Source organism: Polyodon spathula, chromosome 11 (genome assembly GCF_017654505.1).
Source record: "Polyodon spathula isolate WHYD16114869_AA chromosome 11, ASM1765450v1, whole genome shotgun sequence".
In the NCBI taxonomy this organism is placed as follows: domain Eukaryota; kingdom Metazoa; phylum Chordata; class Actinopteri; order Acipenseriformes; family Polyodontidae; genus Polyodon; species Polyodon spathula.
In genome coordinates this window covers 44,819,556-44,840,085 of record NC_054544.1, presented here as the reverse complement: position 1 = coordinate 44,840,085, position 20,530 = coordinate 44,819,556, and the positions used below count along the sequence as shown (strand labels likewise).

The following is a 20,530-nucleotide window of genomic DNA, read 5'->3' as shown; positions in this document are numbered from 1 at the left end:
TGTGTTCTATGGCATTTAAATCATAGTGAGTTATAAAAAGGATTTCTGTATGGGCATCAGTATATTTTGTTCTATTTGTATATTAGTTTTAAAATAATAATATGCATTATTTTAACTATTCAAATTATTTATTACATATTACAAATACAACTACAAATAACAAAACATAACATTCTTAACACAGAATTAACATAGGTAAAGGGTTTGTAAATACAGATGCACTTATAGGTATGTGAATATTGCTGATACCAGTAATTAGTGATATAAATGTGTTTTTAAAATATATAGGTTGTTACTTCATTAGCTATATAGTGAATGACTTTAGATTTAAAGATAAATAAATGTGGTTACCATGGCATTAAAAGCCTATAAATACCTCCAACGCTTGTTTTTAAAACACATTTTCCCTTAACAAAACTAAACATACTAAAATGTTGGGAAGTTGGCTCATCTAGCTAGCTATATATATATATATATATATATATATATATATATATATATATATATATATATATATATATATATATATATATATATATGATAGTGTACCCTGATGGTAACCTATTGGATCATGTTCAGGTAATTGCTCGTAATTTAAGTACTCATTCGGATATTCGAAATGCTCAAGTTCAAGTTAAACATTGCTTGTTTATTCCTGAAATAAATAGTACATAAAGTTGACAATGCAGTTTCTTTCTTTCTTTCTTTCTTTCTTTCTTTCTTTCTTTCTTTCTTTCTTTCTTTCTTTCTTTCTGTCATTCCTTGCCATTGTCGTATCTTCACAGTAAACAGTGGCCATAGATTCATTTTCATTAAGTGCAGTAATAATATGAGGTTTACTTGCACTTTTATGTAGCTGAACAAGCAAACAAAAAACTGAAATATAACTTTAAACACTTCAAATAAAAGATAACGTGGAAATGGCGTTGTAAAGCGAAGGAGTTCTCGTTTATTACATACCACATAATAGAAAATAAAAATATATACTAAAATAGAAAACTAAATATATATACAGTGCAATCCGTTTATAAGAATCCGTCCCGGGTTTTTTGAACGGTTGATTCTTAAAAGTGGACCGATGCGATTACTGTGGTGCAGAATCAAACTAAGTATGAGAATGATAAGAGCTTGTTCCCTGGCTGCAGTGTAATGGTTTGACCACTAGATGTCACAAGTTCCCGCATGTATGTACACCCACGAAAAATCCATAGCTGCTTTCCTTGACGAATAATGAATAATAGTCAATTGGTTAACTGCTTGTTAAAGTTAATGACACCTCGATAGAAATGGCTTAGCCAATAGCGTTGTGATGGGGCTATAGAGGTGTAAGGAAGCAGAAGTAACAAAAAGAAACCAAAAGTTGAGTAAAAGATCTAGTGTTTATTCCACACAAAGTACTGTTAATTAGTGCTCCAGCTGAAGCTAGGTTTATTTTGTTTGTTTTATTAGCAGTTGTTTTGCCACCGCAGTGTAAGAAAAATAAAACCAACACTGGTTTAAAACTGTCAATCAAGATTCCAGCCTGATAATTTACACTGTCATTGGCCACTCTCTTGCATTACAATTAGCAAAGGTGTGCCATCAGTAGTTTAAATACACTATACAGATGTCAAGGTTGCTCAAGGACTGAGGACAATAAAACAAAAGAAGTCCTGGTGGGTAAGCAACTTGTTGTACAATCACGGTTATGACTTATGTTTAGTCAAAGCTGCAGAATCCTATTTTACTACAGTATACTTAAGAAACGATCGTCTAGTGAGGGTGCAACGGCCTTTGAATTAAAATGACATTACAGTACAGTATTTTACTGTCAGGACTACCACTGCATTTAAACATCTATGGCTTACTTATTTTCTGTTGTGATGCAAATCTCACAGTTTTTCATAAACGGAGGTGCAAAGCGCTGCAATCCCCTCCTCCTCCCCACCACAACGCTTGTCTACATGCAATAACACTGCTGTACTCAGTTTGTACTCAATGAACATGTACTCACTTTATTGAAACACATTTTCACTAACAGAGAACACAAAAAACATACCTGTACAATGCAGTGGTGCAGTCACGTTTGATTACAAACAATGTTTCCTGCATCATTGCACTATCCACGCTGCATACATGCCTAATCACACGAGATGTGATGAAATTCAAAAACAGGCTGTACATGTCGTTGCACTTGATCAAGTACCATATTACATGTAGTCAGTTTGCCCCAAAATGATTCTTATAAGCGGATTGCTTGATTCTTACAAGCAGATTATTTTACATTGCTTAGCATACAAATGATTTGGTCCCAGTGGTTTTGATCACTATATGCGGTTGATTCTTATATCAGTGATTCTTATAAATGGACTGCACTGTTTCTGTTTGGGATCCTAAAATCAACTGAACTGTTTGCATATGCCATGTGGTTACATTTTTTTTTTTTAATTGTAAGCTTTGTGAAACAAGGTTAATATACAAGCACACAATGGCTTTCGCTGTTGTAACAAAACTGTTACTGTGCAAATTGGAGATTATTATTATTATTATTATTATTATTATTATTATTATTATTATTATTATTATTATTATTATTATTATTTATTACAGGGTGATTTCATAAATTGCACAATATTATCGGAACTTCTGCTCACACATTGACATATGGACATGTTTTTCTAAATAGTTTTGGAACCAGAATCGAACTACCCGGTTCGGAACCGATTCCAAAAATCTCCTCAAATGCAAATCATTAGATAACAATAAGAATGAACTGTGAAATTCAGATGTTTAACATAACAAAGCAACAGGCATAAATGGAACGACTGTTTGTTCCGATTGGACCATATTACATTTTCATGACAAACCGGATACCACAAATAACAGCGACGTTGCTGTGCAGTGTGTAAGTAGTTAATCAACATTTTGAAATAAAAGTTTCCTTAATTTTAAATAAGAAAACACAACACCTCCTTTTTAGCTAAATCACCCCCCTCCCGCCCTTTTGGATGTAACCGCCCCCCTCTGGCTTCAGAACGCCCCCTAGGGGGCGGTACAGCCCTGTTGAGAAACACTGGTCTAAGTATATGAATCATGGACACATAATAAACAAAACCTAATGTATTGCATCGTATTCTATTAACGAACACACTATGTATCTTTATTATAATTAAGTAGATAGCTAGTGTAATAGTGTGCAATTAACAGATTCTTTCTCTTGCCTGTTGTTAGTCTTGGTGGCTGGAGCCCTGCTTGCTGGGTTGGTGACAGTGGTTCTCGGGGCAGGCTGGGGAGTGTTTGATTCGACCAGGCGGGGCTGTGTCACCTGGGCTGCCCTGGGTTTCGATGAGCTCTGCCGAGGCTGGCTGCTCTGGGCTTTCTCTGCCAGGAACAGAGCAGCCATCTTACAAACAATTATGTTAGCTACACACATATCCCCCTGCCATCTCATAAGAGAAGCATTATTTCTTCTACAGATCAAAGCTGATTTATGACCCATGACATCTTAATAAAAATATTTTTAAAATTTGGATTATGTTTAAAAATAAATTACTAAAGCAGTGAACTGGGCCCGGTCTTGGGTATGCCTCTACCGTATATCATTTTTGTTTGACTTTATTTTCATAAAACACACTGATACTACTTCATAGTTACAGTAGTTTTTTTTACTTAGAGATAAGCATTACTAAAGTGAATTATTTTCTTTCAATTCCACTTCACCCCTGAGTATTAGAGTGGCGAGGTCTCCTTACTGCGGGCTGCGGGTGTTGGTGTGGAGCTGCCCTTGCGGAGCTTCCTGGTGACCTCGCGGGACAGATTCTCTCTCAGGCTCAGCAGCTCATGGTAACGCTTGGCTTTCTGCTGCCGCTGGGTGGACACTGTGGAGCTCAGGCTCTTGAAGGTCTGTTTGGAGATTCCTTTAACTCCCTAGTAAACAAACAAACTCTATTAGGCTCAAGCGGCACATTGCAACTGAATCAGGGCCTGCAGCAGACAAAATACAGCCACACAAATTTTTTATGTGCCCGATTGTCTTAGTCTTAGTAATTATGTTCCCTCGCCTATCATATCTGGTACTGTAAGATATGATGGGCAGCATTTTCAAAAAACTATTTTTAAAAAAGATTAAAAAAAAAAAAAACTATTTATTTTTTGGATGGGGCAGGGGTAAGCCATCTATCTATATTGGTTGGAATATATTTTCTTATGTTAACATTTACTTTTGTATGTATGTTAGCATGTATGATTGTAGGCTATAAATAAGTATGTTTAAAGTGTCATTTGTGTTTGTAGTTGTTAGTTATTATACATGTATATCATGTATGTAACACTTCACTATACATTTATTAAGCTTTTAAAATTGCTATAGAACTCCCCAACCCAAAAGACAATTTGTTTACAGTTAATTGTTCGGTAACTTCCTATAATCATGGATTTTCTCATTACATTACAAATATGTCAGTCACACTAGGTATCCATTCATGCCCATGGCAATATCTTTTAAAAGCAAGTCCCCTACTGCACTTTTTAACTATTAGACTAAATGTGTACAGAATACTTAACAACTGCTATTCGGATCATGCTGCCTGATGTGTTTGTTATTAATAGCATTATAATTAAACTATTGCAAATCATGTTTTTAATTACAACGAAGGGAAAACATTCATGAACATTAATCGTGATTATAATAGCAGTTTTTAAGTAGTCTGTAAATATTTCATCTAATAGTTAGAAAGCACAACGTGGGTCCGGCCTTGTTTTAAAAAAATATCGGCACAGACATTATATACAAACCAACGCAATACCATGTATGTATGTATGTATGTATGTATGTATGTGTGTGTGTGTGTGTGTGTGTGTGTGTGTGTGTGTGTGTTTAATAGAGAGAGAGAATTCTGGCATGTCTACACTAAGTTTTCACAATCACATTGCATTGATTTTTAGCCAAAATTGTAAATATTTATTACTGCCATAGCCTTATCTTTTCACCTATTGCTTCACCCCATTGCCACTGTACATGCATCCATGCATCCTTTCCTGCGACGTTAATGGGGAAGGTGGTCCAGGCTTCAGGTTACAAATTGTTAAAACAAGTGAACAAATCTCATTCATAACCACAAGTACATAAAAGTCTAAAATATTTTCATAACTACAAATACTGAATTATCCAGGTAGTCTCTGTGTCATCAGCACCACATCTGCGGTCTGTTAAATTTCTGTTTCAAGGTGAGTTATAGTCTTTTGTTAATTAAAACCCTCCTCTTCCAGGTGCAAATTAACTCCTGAAATTATGACAATTAACACAGGTTTGCTTTTATATTCCCACACAAACAAAAGAAATATTAACAAGAAGCACTGCTCGTTAAGATAGTAATATTATTTCATAAATCACGTTAGCTTGATTATTTAACAACAAGATAGGTGTAACAACCTCTTGAAAATCAATGCTACATAACGATTTGTTGATTAACAGTTATCATTTACAAGCTTTGAAAGCAGCCTGTGTAAATTACACATTTCAGAGGTCCATCGGTTAGTAAAGGGTCTCAGGCACTGTGTGGCAGAGCAAAGCTCTGCCGTTTTTAAATTGGCAGGGATGGGGTTAAGTTCCCCTACCTGCCTGGGTTTATTATGTTCAGGTGGCTGGGGTTAATTAGGTTAATTAACAATCAATCAGTGCCCAGCCACCTGACATAAAAGGAGGCCTCTGCTTCTCATTTAGGAGGAGGGAGCTGAGGAAGCAGGTTGTTGTTTGTGGTTTTTTTTGCGATTTGTGAATTCTACATCCAGTGAAGGCATTGCCCAGCCTGGAAACCTTTATTTTTGTAAGTTTGTTTTTGTATTGGTTTTTTTGTGTTTAAATCCCTTTACTTTGCCCTTGTGCCCTTTTATTTTGTGTTTATTTATAATAAAAGTATATTTTTTTGAACTGCAGACTGTCTCTGGGCCTCTATCCACTCACCAGCCTGCAACACACTGTCTCAGCCTTTCTGCTCCCTCCTATCTCCAGACTATCATTTCTCCCTACACCCCCTCTAGCCCCCTCCACTCCTCCTGGGGCAGATTAGCTGTACCCCCCCTCCGCTCCCCCGCTTCCAGAGCCCGCACCTTCGCCACCCTTGCCCCTCAGTGGTGGAACGACCTACCCACGGATATCAGAGCTGTTCAGACCTCAAGACACACCTGTTCAGACAGTATCTGTAAACCTCACAACTATCTACTATACTGGACTATATGGCAGCCAATTGTTCCAGTACTTGCATTGAATTGTAGCAGTATCTGGTACTTGATTTTGCTCTTATAGGTATCCGTATTCTTGTTTTCTGTAATTACTCTTATTTGAAATCGTTCTCATCCACTTACCATACTTACTGCGTTACCTTAATCTACTTTACTTGTATAAACAAATATTTTTACTGTAAGTTAACTGCTCTTAGTCGAACTCGCTATTAAATGTAATTATTTACTGTATTCTTTATTTTCCCCTTATTTGAATTTGATCTTATTTTCTATTTTAAAAGTTAAGAAAATACTCAGTGTTCTTTACACTGATGAAAAGCTGTCTTTGAAAACATTCCAATCAGCACACCTTTACACATGGGGCCATTTCGGAAATATCACCATGACACGAGCAAAGACACTATGACTAGGACAAGTGCACCCATCCACCAAAGGGTGTGTATTATACCTGCATTGTTTAAAGTACTTACCAGAGATGTAAGCAAGCCATTTTGCAGTGGCAGAGGGCAATGGCAACACTAAGGTTTCATAACAGCATCCCTTTCACAGGGATCTGCTCAGTGAGTTTAGACGAGGTGTTGGAATTAATCCTTCCAGTAGAAGCTCACCTTGCGGAGCCCCATGCTCTCCAGTTTCTCCTCCAGTGTCTCCTGCAGGATGGGCCTGAACTCCTTGACCAGGTTGGGGTTCCTCTTCAGGGCCTCCAGCAGCCTCTGCTTCCTATCTAGCGTGTCCTCCAGCTCTACACAGAAGGAACAGAGAGCCATCAGTGAGCCACAGTAACACTGTCTGGGTCTCAGTGCAGATTCCTGATACTTGCTTAAAATTTCTGTAATTTGTGTATACCTTCTTCCTCTTCCTCTTCTGATGATGATTCCATATCTTGTTTCACTGGAGTGACTGCAAGTAAAACACACTTTTTAATGAAGTGTTTTTATTTATTTATTTATTTATTTTTTAGAGCCCCTGCACATATAGTTGATGTGTGGTACGCTGTCGAATTCTGAAACGTTCGGTATGGTTCATTATGTTAAATTCAGATTTTCTACCATACATAAGAACATTAGTAACTTTACAAACGAGAGGAGGCCATTCTGCCTATTTTGCTTGTTTGGTTGTTAGAAGATTATTGATCACAGAATCTCATCAAGCAGCTTCTTGAAGGATCCCAGGGGTCAGTTTCAACAATATTACTGGGGAATTGGTTCAAGACTCTCATAGTGCCTCCTATTTTTTGTTCTGAATGCCCCTTTATCTAATCTCCATTTGTGACCCTTGGTCCTTGTTTCTTTTTTCAAGTTGAAAAAGTCCCTTAGGTTGACACTGTCAATAGGTTTTTAGAATTTGGAATTCTTCAATCATACTGCGTAGTCTTCTTTGTTCAAGACTGAATAGATTAAATTCTTTGAGCCTGTCTGCATATCTTTGCACTCTTTCTAAAGCAGCAATATCCTTTTTGTAGCGAGATGACCAGAACTGAACAGAATATTCTAGATATTCTACATTGTAAAGTTTTAACATTAGTTCCCTTGATTTAACTTCAACTCTTTTCAGTATATATCCGAGCATCTTGTTGGCCCTTTTTACAGCTTCCCCACATTGTCTAGATGAAGACATTTCTGAGTCTGAGTCAAAAAAACTCGTAGGTCTTTTTCATAGATTCCTTCTTCAATTTCAGTATCTCCCATATTTATAATGCACATTTTTATTGCCTGCGTGCAGTACCTTACACTTTTCTCAATTAAATGCCATACCCCTAGCATTCACACACTAAACTCACAGCGTACTCAAGATGTGACCTGTTTTCAAACCAATACTAGGCACGACCAGTACAACAATGTACAGTGCAGCAAATTTTAACCTTGGATAAAATAATAATTTCCATTGGGAAATTGTTTTTAGTTTTTTTAATTGAGAGTAATTACCTGTAACAGTTTTCAATGATAGTTTATTAATCTGAAAGAAAAAAAAAAACAAAAAAAACATAATTAATAAAAAACAGACAACTTTCTGAATCTGATTAATAGAATTACAGTTTGAACATATTGTACAGCGTGGCTACATGCACGCAACAATTCTGGTATTGTAGTTTTTTGGAAAACCACACTGTTTGGGGGCACTACTACTATATTCAAAAATGTTTTTTCCTGTGGCATTTTTTTTGCAAAATGTTTAAAGATATTGTTCTTTATTTTTATTTTGATCATAACTCAATAAAAACCCCTCCACTGATTTGCTTCTTTCCTTGACTGAGCATATCTTTATCAGGCAAGCAGTGGAACTCCAACAGTTAAACACTCGCACCATTGGGGTCTTTTTAATGATATAAACAGAGGCAGATATTAAGATAAGCGGCAGATTTTTCGCAGACCTTATTTCACTCAAATTGTATTGTACTATATTGCAATGTTAACATGTGGGCCAACAAAACTCCTCAATTGCATACAGGAGTTTGCCTCCCAATGAAAGACTGGTGACTTCACACAACCAGGGCGTGACCCTGCTGTCTTCACACAGCCAGGACCCTAATCTACACTCTTCACACAGCCAGGACCCTAACCTGCACTCTTCACACAGCCAGGACCCTAACCTGCACTCTTCACACAGCCAGGACCCTAACCTGCACTCTTCACACAGCCAGGACGCGACCCTGAACTCTTCACACAGCCAGGACCCTAATCTACACTCTTCACACGGCCAGGACCCTAACCTGCACTCTTCACAGAGCCAGGATGCGACCCTGCACTCTTCACACAGCCAGGACCCTACCCTGCACTCTTCACACAGCCAGGACGCGACCCTGCACTCTTCACACAGCCAGGACCCTAACCTGCACTCTTCACACAGCCAGGACGCATCCCTACACTCTTCACACAGCCAGGACCCTAACCTGCACTCTTCACACAGCCAGGATGCGACCCTGCACTCTTCACACAGCCAGGACCGTAACCTGCACTCTTCACACAGCCAGGACGCTAACCTGCACTCTTCACACAGCCAGGACCCTAACCTACACTCTTCACAGAGCCAGGACCCTAACCTACACTCCCCAGTTGGTCCAGTTAGGGACTATTGGTACAAATCCCCAGTGCAAAGAGGGTGGTAATGAATGTTGCTGTGGTGAGTCAGTACCGTTTCCTCCTGGGTCTTGATGATCTTGTCCTTCTGTTTGATCTTGGAGCCGAGCAAGCTGATCTGCTGCTGGAAGCGCTGCACTGTAGATTTCTGGTCTGCAGACAGGGACAGCCTCAGCCTCTCATTCTCACTCTCCAGCTGAGGGTAGAACATGTTACTTTTTAAATGAGACACTCAGGAGCAAAGCCAAAGCTTTTGGGCAAAGCTTTTGCTACACATTGTTGTTAGAAATTCAAAAAATATATACAGTAATCCGTCGCATATCCGACTAAAGGCAGATCTGTAAAAAGTTGGATGAATGAATAATTTAAATACCATTATACACAGTTATAACAATTAATATATTCACACAATTATTGTTTTGAGATTCGTCTTTTATTAGGGAGCTCCCCTAAATCTCTTGTTTAGACAGAGTATAAACGTTTGTTACGGAGTAGCTGCCTGCCGTGTTGGTGTATTTACATGGTGTGTATTTTATTAGGGAGCTCCCCTAAATCTCTTGTTTAGACAGGGTATTAATGTTTGTGACGGAGTAGCTGCCTGCCGTGTGGGTGTGTTTACAGGGTGTGTATTTTATGGAGAGGGATTCTTCCTTTCTATTACTACACTTATAGAAACTATGTCAGAGGAAAGTTTTACCTCAGAATATTGACTGATTATTGTGGATGAATATTTTTTCTTTCTGCATCGATTTGGAGTAAAAAAAAAAAAAGAAGAATATAACCCAGTATGTGTATATGGAAAACACTATTGAAGAACATTTTAATAGAAAAAAAAAAATATTCACCTCAAAGTGTACATGTGCAGTAGTTCTGTATAAACAAAGACCTCCCGTGAAGTGGATACAAAGATTGTCAGTAAGAAATAAAATAATGTTAACCAAACTGGAAATTATTCAGAACAACCATCGAGTTGCTTCTCCCTGCAATTGAGTTCTTTCTTGATTTATGCTGTTAGTTATTTTATTCCTCTCAGAAATGTTGTCTTAAAAAAGAGCTCCAACTTTAAATAGGAAATGCATATTTTTAATAACCACTAAATGCTTAAATCATAAACAATACAGAGGCAGCATTGCTGGTGTTCCTATATTTTTACAATTTGGAAGTAATTTTAATCTGCATTATTTTAAGGTAACAGTCAAAATAAATAACTATGTTGAAGGCAAAATCCAAATATCTGGTTACCTCTTCTTTTTCACCCTGCAGCTCTCGTGTCCTCTTCTTCCATTCATGTTTCTAAAAACAATTTCAAAAGTAAAAAAATATACAAGTCAGAAGAGTTCACAACAATAGCTTTCTTAGTCATATTTTCATGTTTTACATAGTGTAGTTTTCAAAGATGTTTTCAAACACATCATGTGAGAATTAAAAATTAACGTTTGATGGGGTTTTGTAATGTCTATACCGTGAATAATATATATTTGCACTGTACTGTGCAAAAGTTTTAGGCAGGTGTGAAAAAATGCTGTAAACTAAGAATGCTTTCAAAAATAGACATGTTAATAGATTACATTTATCAATTAACTAAATGCAAAGTGAGTGAACAGAAGAAAAATCTAAATCAAATCCATATTTGGTGTGACCACCCTTTGCCTTCAAAACAGCATCAATTCTTCTAGGTAAACTTGCACAAAGTCAGGGATTTTGTAGGCATATAGTCAGGTCTATGATTAAAAATTATGCCAAACAGGTGCTAATGATCATCAATTCAATATGTAGGTTGAAACACAATCATTAACTGAAACAGAAACAGCTGTGTAGAAGGAATAAAACTGGGTGAGGAACAGCCAAACTCAGCTAACAAGGTGAGGTTGCTGAAGACAGTTTACTGTCAAAAGTCATACACCATGGCAAGACTGAGCACAGCAACAAGACACAAGGTAGTTATACTGCATCAGCAAGGTCTCTCCCAGGCAGAAATTTCAAGCAGACAGGGCTTTCCAGATGTGCTGTCCAAGCTCTTTTGAAGAAGCACAAAGAACGCAACGCTGAGGAACGTAGACGCAGTGGTCGGCCAAGGAAACTTACTGCAGCAGATGAAAGACACATCATGCTTACTTCCCTTCGCAACTGGAAGATGTCCAGCAATGCCATCAGCTCAGAATTGGCAGAAAACAGTGGGACCCTGGTACACCCATCTACTGTCTGGAGAAATCTGGCCAGAAGTGGCCTTCATGGAAGATTTGCAGCCAAAAAGCCATACCTCCGACGTGGAAACAAGGCCAAGCAACTATGCACGAACACAGGAACTGGTGTGCAGAAAGATGGCAGCAGGTGCTCTGGACTGATGAGTCAAAATTTGAAATATTTGGCTGTAGCAGAAGGCAGTTTGTTCACCGAAGAGCTGGAGAGCGGTACACGAATGAACGTCTGCAGGCAACAGTGAAGCATGGTAGAGGTTCCTTGCAAGTTTGGGGTGCATTTCTGCAAATGGAGTTGGGGGTTTGGTCAGAATTAATGGTCTCCTCAATGCTGAGAAGTACAGGCAGATACTTATCCATCATGCAATACCACCAGGGAGGCATCTGATTGGCCCCAAATTTATTCTGCAGCACGACAACGACCCCAAACATTCAGCGAAAGTCACTAAGAACTTATCTTCAGCATAAAGAAGAACAAGGAGTCCTGGAAGTGATGGTATGGCCCCCACAGAGCCCTAATCTCAACATCATCGAGTCTGTCTAGGATTACATGAAGAGAGAGAAGCAACTGAGGCTGCCTAAAACCACAGAAGAACTGTGGTTAGTTCTCCAAGATGTTTGGGCCAACCTACCTGCCGAGTTCCTTCAAAAACTGTGTGCAAGTGTACCTAGAAGAACTGATGCCGTTCTGAAGGCAAAGGGTGGTCACACCAAATATTGATTTTATGTAGATTTTTCTTCTGTTCACTCACTTTGCATTTTGTTAATTGATAAATATAAACAATTAACATGTCTATTTTTGAAAGCATTCTTACTTTACAGCATTTTTTGACACCTGCCTAAAACTTTTGCATAGTACTGTGTGTGTGTGTGTGTATATATATATATATATATATATATACATATACACACACACACACACACACACACACACACACACACACACACACACACACACACACACACACACACACACACAGCGCCTATAGAAAGTCTACACACCCTTTCAAATTTTTTACTTTTTGTTGCCTTTTAGCCTGGAATTAAAATGCATTAAAATTGTTTTGTTTTTTCTGTTTTTTTTTTCATTTATCTACACATCCTACCCCATAACTTCCAAGTGAAAAAAAAAAAATTCTAGAAATCTGTAGAAAATTAATTAAAAATAAAAACTGAAACAGCCTGGTTGGATAAGTGTCCACCCCCCCTGTGATAGCAATCCTAAATTAGCTCAGGTGTAACCAGTTGCCTTAAATCATACACCAAGTTTAGTGGCCTTTTATGGCCAAGACTGGTTAAAGTGAGAATGTGACAACAATATCCACAAATCTGGCCTATATGGTAGGGTGGCAAGAAGGAAGCCATTACTCAAGAAAGCCCACCTTGAATCCTGTTTGAAGTATGCAAAAAAAAAAAAAAAAAAAAAAAAAAACTCAGGAGATTCTGTAGCCATGTGGCAAAAAGTTTTGTGGTCTGACGAAACTAAAATGGAACTTTGTCTAAATGCAAAGCGCTATGTTTGGCACAAACCCAACACAGAGCATCACCCAAAGACCACCATCCTTACAGTGAAGCTTGGTGGTGGCAGCATCATGTTATGGGGATGTTTCTCATTGGCAAGGACTGGGGCACTTGTCAGGATAGAAGGGAAAATGAGAGGAGCAAAGTACAGAAAAGTCCTTGAGGAAAACCTGCTGCCCTCTGCAAGAAAGCTGAAACTGGGACAGAAGTTCACCTTTCAGGATGACAACGACCCAAAGCACACAGCCAAAGATACACTGGAGTGGCTAAGGAACAAAAAGGTAAATGTCCTTGAGTGGCACAGTCAGAGCCCTGATCTAAATCCAATTGAAAATTTGTGCCATGACTTGAAGATTGCTGTCTATCAACGCTCCCCAAGGAACTTGACAGAGCTTGAACACTTTTGCAAAGAAGAATGGTTAAATATTGCCAAATCTAGATGTGCAAAGTTGGTAAAGACCTATCCCAACAGACTTGCAGCTGTAATTGCTGCTAAATGTGCTTCCACCTATCTCATCTAATTTTTTTCCCCCAATAAAAACTTTTTTTCCCCTTAACAGTGTGGAGCATGGTGTTTTTTGAAGTGGAAAAAAAATCCTTAAATGCATGAAACTGAGGCACTGACACAACAAATTGTGAAAAAAGTTCAAGGGGGTGTAGACTTTCTATAGGCACTGTCAAGCGATTTAAAAAAATTGCGATCAATCTTAGTTAATCTCAGTTTTAATTGCATATTAAATTTAAGCAATTACTACGTTCATCTAATTTAAATGTGTTTTATTACTGATGCTATTATTATTATTATTATTATTATTATTATTATTATTATTATTATTATTATTATTATTATTATTAACTGTAAATAAAATCATTTAAAATGTATTTATTTATGTATTTATTTAACCAGGAAATGTACCCATTGAGACTGTCACCAAAATTTACTAGGGGCATTGATTTAGAAATTACAAGTAACATCAACACAACAAAATGTGCGCTTCAAGCTTGATCAGCAGCATGGAGAGAACAGAAAACACAATAAATAGGATATCTATTTTTAAATGTGATTGTGGAGTGAAATATATATTTTTTTAAATAAAATTATAACAATACAATGACTACTTCAATAATTGTCAGTGACAGGCTTTTTAACTAAATGGGGATGCAGTGATTCGTGTTCTTGTAACCCGACTTAACAGAAATGCAGCTGGAAAAAAAAAAAGTATTGTAGCCCAACTCCCAGCAGCAGCACTGAGCTCTATTTTTTAGCTGACAGAACATCGTGCTTCTACCTCGGGAACCTGCTTGTTGATCTGTCCTTAACACTACGGCTTCCGAAAACGGAGATCGCCCCGGTGACTAGACTGTAGTGCGGAGGATAGATCATGACATTCTTAAGGGTAAAAACAGTCCCTAAAGACTAAAAACCTTTTAAATTCAGATGTATTATTATTATTATTATTATTATTATTATTATTATTATTATTATTATTATTATTTTTTATTATTACATTAAAACTTGTTTGGCTGTGTGTTTCTTTTTATTGTTAACATCCTGACTACTTTTTATACATAACTTTGAAGTCTGTTCAAAGTTCTTTACAAAATGCCCACTCTAGTGCACTGGGGGTTTAAATCTGTCCTCTAAATCACATAAGAATTTTCTGGCTTTTCTGTTCCGTACCACATCATCGATCGTTATTGCTGAGTTATCTATTTGACAATGTGGGCAATAATCTTTACACTAGTGGTCATTTTGAAAAGAGGTTTGAAACAGACTGTTGTCAGGATGTTAATGAAAAGAAAAATGACAGGAATGTTATTTAAACATAGTTCAAACTCGCTTAGTTTAATAACCCACTCTCAGTCCAGTAGGATTCTGGGTGTACCAAGTGCCAAGCTAATTACAGAGCAGAATTCAGGTAAGATAAATGCGATCTAGAGACACATCCTCTTTAATTTAAATTATCCATGAACAGTTCATTAACAAAAGTTTGCATTCTGAAATTTCAAAAACATTCTAGTAGTGGCCAAGTCTTTAGATGTGTTTGACAGTTGGCAGTTGTGTTTTGACAGTCTACCAGCCTAGCCTCAATTTGCTGGTACAGCACAAGCATCCAAGCATTGTACAGCACCGCTGCTTGAAGGTCAGAGCTCCATTTTTGGTTTTAAACTGTTGCCCTACTGTCCTTCCTCACCTGTCTTTTCATCTTTTCCCTCAGCTCCCTCTCCTGGGCCTCCCTGTCCTCTTGATCATCGTCATCTCGCAGTGCTCCCAGATTAGATGACGGCAGCCCGCTTGTCTGCAGCTCCTGGAGTTTCTGTTCAAACCCAAATAGGCCTCTCCTTCAGTTCTTGTAATGATCGTTTACTAATTGGTTACATTAAGTAATGTATATATCTCTATTACGCCACCTAGTGGATTGTACTCTGTGGAATCTCTCAGCTACGAGGAGGGCAGAGAGCTGTGTAGACGTGCTTCGGAAATATCCAGGGAAACGTGGGTTAACTAGGAAGCTGAATAATAGAATCACCCAACTCTGTGACATGTATGTTATAGCATGGAACTGGGGAGCTAGTCTATGTATGCTCTGAAGCATCTGACTGTTAAAATAAATGTGCTTGGGCTCTATACTGCTTTCTGGCCAGGCCTGACATTGAACCAGCCTTCCCAGCATTACAGTCTATTCTACTGCAGGGTAGGACGAGAATGACATCTTCAGTGATCCATTATCAGCTAAAAATGATCACGATAATCACAATTACCTTAAATCATGTTTTAATCATTGTGACGCTCTCACACACTCTTTCTTTTTTGTCTGTTTTGCATTTCTTGAAATTTTAAAATAAAGTCATACCACTGTCCCACAAGAGGGGGGTACTGAATTAAAGTAATTTTGATGCCTAGTTTTATGGACCAATTGGTTGTCTACAGGAAGAGAGAGGAACAAAACATCTTGGTAGTAGAGGGGCAAATCACAGTAACACAATAATTGCTGATAATGCGATTATCGAAAATAATCTATACTAGCTCTACTGAGCCTAAGGAATCTACTGCGATCATGCAACAGACATTCACAGCCGAAGGAATCTACTGCAATCATCCAATAGACATTCACAGCACCTGAGCTACCTCTACTGTAGTTCGAGGAAGAACACACATCTGTCATTACTTATACTATGGCGCCATCTAGCTGCAGAATGTTACAACAAAAGAATATTAACAATATTACCAACACTATAAAATTTTTTTACTGCAACCTATTTGAAAGTCTTGAATAAATGTAGTTGTATTATATACAACTTATGAATAGAACTCCATAACAGCATAAAACATTTATTAATACTCTGAAAACAATCTTTGTTTTTGCAATTTATGTGACTACGCTCTGTCTAGCTTGCTTTTGCTTCACAGTCCTCTTGCCGTAATTTTACAAGATGACATCTCTTATAGCGACCCCCTACACATAACATAGTCACTTATAACAGTAAGCAGTGGCTGCAGTGTTCTCCTCTGCAACAGAGGTCTTCAAAGGCCCCTTAAGTAGCTCCACTCACCATTTCCATTGCGGTACTCTTGCTGGAGATGGCCTTGAATTCCTGGAGGAAGAGCTGCCGCAGGTCCCCTATCTCATGGTAGAACTTCTTCCTCTCCTCCTCCTTCCATTTCTCAAACTGCATCTTCTCTTCCGCTTCCCTCTGACTCTGCTCTTTCTGCTCCTGTAAGGTCGAGGGGAACACCAAAATGCTAAAAGATTTCACGGTTCTTTTATACAGTGCAGGTCTCCTCATTCTGTTACACTAAGAACCAGCCCACGTTGTCTCCCAGTCTCTCAATTCTAACCACCTGGCCACATTGCCTCCCAGTCCTTTAGCTCTAGCCACTAGGCAAGCTTGCCTCCCAGTCCATCAGTTCACACCGCCTCCCTCCCAGCTCCTCAGCTTTAACAACTGCACCACTCCGCCTACTTCCCAGTACCTCATCTCTTGCCACTAGGCAACACTTCCCTCTGCCCAGTCCCTCAGCTTTAACAACTGGGCCACACTGCCTCCCTGTCCCTGAGCTGAGGCCACCTCTCTGACATTTGTTGTACAGTGCATCTGTTTTTCCTATAGTAAGGGTACCTGAAGTCTCCTCTGAGCATCCGCTTCCTGCTCTGCCTCTAGCTTGGACTGAGTCCTCTTCAGCCTCTCTCTCAGTTCCTCAATTCCATCCTCTATCTGCTCCACCTGCTTCTTCTTCTGTCGCTCTGGAGACAGCACAAACAACGAGGCAAAAAGATTCACAGTCTAGAATTAAGAGCACTCCATCCATTGGCATGCACCATTCATTTTTACTGCTATATATACATTATGAAATACTATAAAAGCAGGTAAACTTCAGGCAAATATAACATGGGAATCTTTTAAATAAGGGATAGTAGCTTTGTAAGACTAATCTTTGATCGTTACAGCTGGCTTCAGCAGTACAGTAGTAGCAGTGCCCTTCTCACCTGCATCAGTGATCTCAGGATGCCTGCGCTGCAAGTGCCCTTGAAGATATGAGTAGTTCATGAAAGACTTGTCACAGAACTGGCACTGGGAAAGGAAGGGAAATACATGATTAAAATACAGCAAACAGGCTCAGTGGAATTCAGTGAATCCTTAGTTAACCGGTCTACACATTCTAACACCACCCTCTTCAACCTTTACAGAGGATGCCGTGGGAGCCCTGGACCCTCTGCAGTGTCAGTGTATCAGTGTTGCGTCCTCCACTTGCCTATTTTAAGAAAAAGACTGTAATCAACACTGGTCATTTTAAATGTATCAAACACATTTTAGAAAGTAATGTCATTTGTCATGATAGTTTGCACAGCGCTATTTCTGAAACTGAAGAGCACAGCTATAAAACTTAAAAAAAAAAAACTTTCCACAAGCCGCAGTTTCTAAAATACTGTCTGGAATCTATATTTTCTCACTTAATCATTTTTTTTTTTCCTCCAGATTTTATCATTATTCTTTACATAGTTTGTTTGTAAAAACCTTAAATTTGTATAACATTTGCAATCACTCACTGTGGTTATTATTGCAATTACTGAAATATTCAACTTTTTTGATAAGTTTATGTTAATGTGTTTTGACTATGAGTTGAGGAGCCTGTCAGTTCTAGTTGCCTGCCCTAGGCATACGTAGTTTAAGATAAATTTAATAAAGTGTCACTATATACCTCTAAGCCCCAGCACCATGTAGTGTGGAGGGAAACTCCTTTGCAAAGTGTCTGTTCACTACATGGTCCTGGCTCTTGCTTCTATAAAAGAGAATTTGGCTGATCTAGTTTCAGTTACGTAAAGCACAAGTACGGCAGAGAGTTAGGACTTGAAGAGAACTAACGAGCAGCTCAGCAAAGGATTATCAAACATTACAAAAGAAACTCAGTATCCGAGTGAAATGCAAAGCTATTTTAATGGAAGAACGTAATGTCGCAGTTCATACAGCAGAACAGCAGAGGGCGAACACGTACAGTGGCACTGAAAAGGTTACATAAATGGTGTTTTACAGCAGACAGTGGTGGTATGCATACAGTACAATCGTTCTTCAAGTTATGAGATACATTTGCCTCTGGATTCCTAGGGTGCAAGTGCTTCAATCATCATGAGTGACAAAAAATAATGGCCCACAAAATATTTTAATACATAAAGCAGTACTATAAGAATGCATTGTTATGCTAAACTAGTTATTCCCCTTTTTAATGACAGGGGTTGGTGTGTATGAACCATAACTAGGCACCTTTATAATTCATTAAACAAAACCTGCCAAGGCAGAACTGGTTTCTCAGCATTCTGCTGCGATCATACCAGTATTGAATACCCATAGTTTGTGATCTGTGTAGGAGACATTCATATATACCTGTAGGACAAACAAAGGATCTGAAAGTATGTAGCAGGACAGCACATTTTACTTGTGTTTAGGGAACTTTTTGAGAAGTGACTTTAAAATTTCAAAAACCCATTATATTTGCAGATCACCCCAAAAAATGAATGTAATTTTTAAACAGTTCTTGAGACTCCCAACCACTATGGCCTACCTCCCCTATACCCAAAATAATTCCCCTTGGAACCAAATCCAAAATATAGACAACTGAAGTCCTATATAAAAACACAACCCTGAAATTTCCTAGATGTGGTTCATTTTGTTCTGTACTGCTCATTGACAGTAAACAAAAAAACTTTTACTGTCAATCAGCAGAGGCGATTCAATCAAAAAATAAACTTGTTTTACTTCCCTATTATATGTGTTTCAAATTACAGGCTTCTGAAATTTAAAGATACGTTTTGGACTCTTGATCATGCAGCAGAGTATTGGTTGGTTACCTTAGAGTGGAATTTTGATTAAATTGTGCCATAGACCATGGCAATAATAATTCTTAAGGTAGTGCTGTACTTGATAACTGAAGAGAGGGCTGTAACCCACTCGGACGTGTCTGTTACCTTGTGGTAGTTGTTGGTACTGGCTTGCAAAAGCATCTGCTGGGTGGCAAGCATCTTCTTCCTTCGGCGGTTCTCCTGCTGAGTGGTCTGTAGCTCTCTCTCTAGCCTGGCTTTCTCCTTCTGCTCCCGGTCTCGCTCCTCTATCACCCCCTGCACACGCTCCTCCAGCAGGGCAACCTGGGTGCTCAGGTAGTCCTGGGAGTGGAGCAGGTACTCTGTGCTGAGCTGAGACATGCGCATAACCTTAAGTAGCACCGGGTCCACTGGGTTCCGACAGTGCGGGCACCGCTCAGAATCCAGGTCGCAGAAAGTTACGCTGCCGATGTGCTCCTGTAGGGTGGACACGTCCAATTCTCTGGCCACGCGGTCCACGTCTAGCGCACTGAAGCGCCGCCAGTCCACAACCTCCCGCCTCGTTCGGAAGTGAAATGGCGGGAGACCTCCTGGACCCCATTGTTGGGCCAGGCTGAGGGAAGAGTGAGGGTTTCTGGGGGATATCTGTCCAGGCATCGTGTGATTAAGGGGCCGGCCACAGAAACCCAACTGGAGAGGGTAGAACAGGCTTCCGTAGAAAGGCTAAAGAAAAACAGCACAGGGTTACTGTGTGGGACAACTACGTACAGTATAAAAGGGGAATAACGACAACTTTACATTGTCTTTCACTAATGTAAAAGTTTTAGTCCCATCTTACTTTTTGTTTTGTTTTGACTTTCTCTTTAATTTGTAAGAACGGCATCTAGATGTGCTCTGCTTCCTGTGCAGCAAGTATTAGTACCCCATCTCATACCAAATGCAGCAGACAGTGAATCTACAGACCTAAGAGTTGCTGAGATGATAGTAGCATGCTTTTTCAAATTCCTGGTAATTACCCTTTTAACCATCTCAGTGCCATTGACTGTTCCCCTATAAATATATTGTTACAAAGTTGCAAGTGTATAACCTTCAAAATAAAGGGTGGTGTCTTATAAAAATTAACTGGTCAGGGTTTAATCGAGTTGTTAAGTTGTGAAGCAATTTCAGCTATGTGGGAACAGGTGCTCACGAAGAAACC

The 20,530-nt window shown here is 38.8% G+C and overlaps 1 protein-coding gene across 2 annotated transcripts in view; it reads right to left on the bottom strand.

Annotated features, from left to right (window-relative positions):
- dzip1l (DAZ interacting zinc finger protein 1-like) overlaps nucleotides 1-20,530 on the bottom strand; it is a 37,432-nt gene that overhangs the window by 6,695 nt on the left and 10,207 nt on the right. For both annotated transcript variants that reach the window (XM_041264128.1, XM_041264127.1), the window contains exons 2-13: nucleotides 19,480-20,055; nucleotides 17,506-17,590; nucleotides 17,138-17,262; nucleotides 16,571-16,732; nucleotides 15,211-15,333; nucleotides 10,539-10,589; nucleotides 9,352-9,492; nucleotides 8,145-8,175; nucleotides 7,066-7,119; nucleotides 6,828-6,961; nucleotides 3,732-3,906; nucleotides 3,201-3,360 (exon numbers count right to left, since the gene is read on the bottom strand). In XM_041264128.1, coding sequence (XP_041120062.1) covers nucleotides 3,201-3,360; nucleotides 3,732-3,906; nucleotides 6,828-6,961; nucleotides 7,066-7,119; nucleotides 8,145-8,175; nucleotides 9,352-9,492; nucleotides 10,539-10,589; nucleotides 15,211-15,333; nucleotides 16,571-16,732; nucleotides 17,138-17,262; nucleotides 17,506-17,590; nucleotides 19,480-19,989 — 1,751 coding nt within the window. In that variant the 5' untranslated portion in view covers nucleotides 19,990-20,055. The remainder of the gene's footprint in view (nucleotides 1-3,200; nucleotides 3,361-3,731; nucleotides 3,907-6,827; nucleotides 6,962-7,065; nucleotides 7,120-8,144; nucleotides 8,176-9,351; nucleotides 9,493-10,538; nucleotides 10,590-15,210; nucleotides 15,334-16,570; nucleotides 16,733-17,137; nucleotides 17,263-17,505; nucleotides 17,591-19,479; nucleotides 20,056-20,530) is intronic.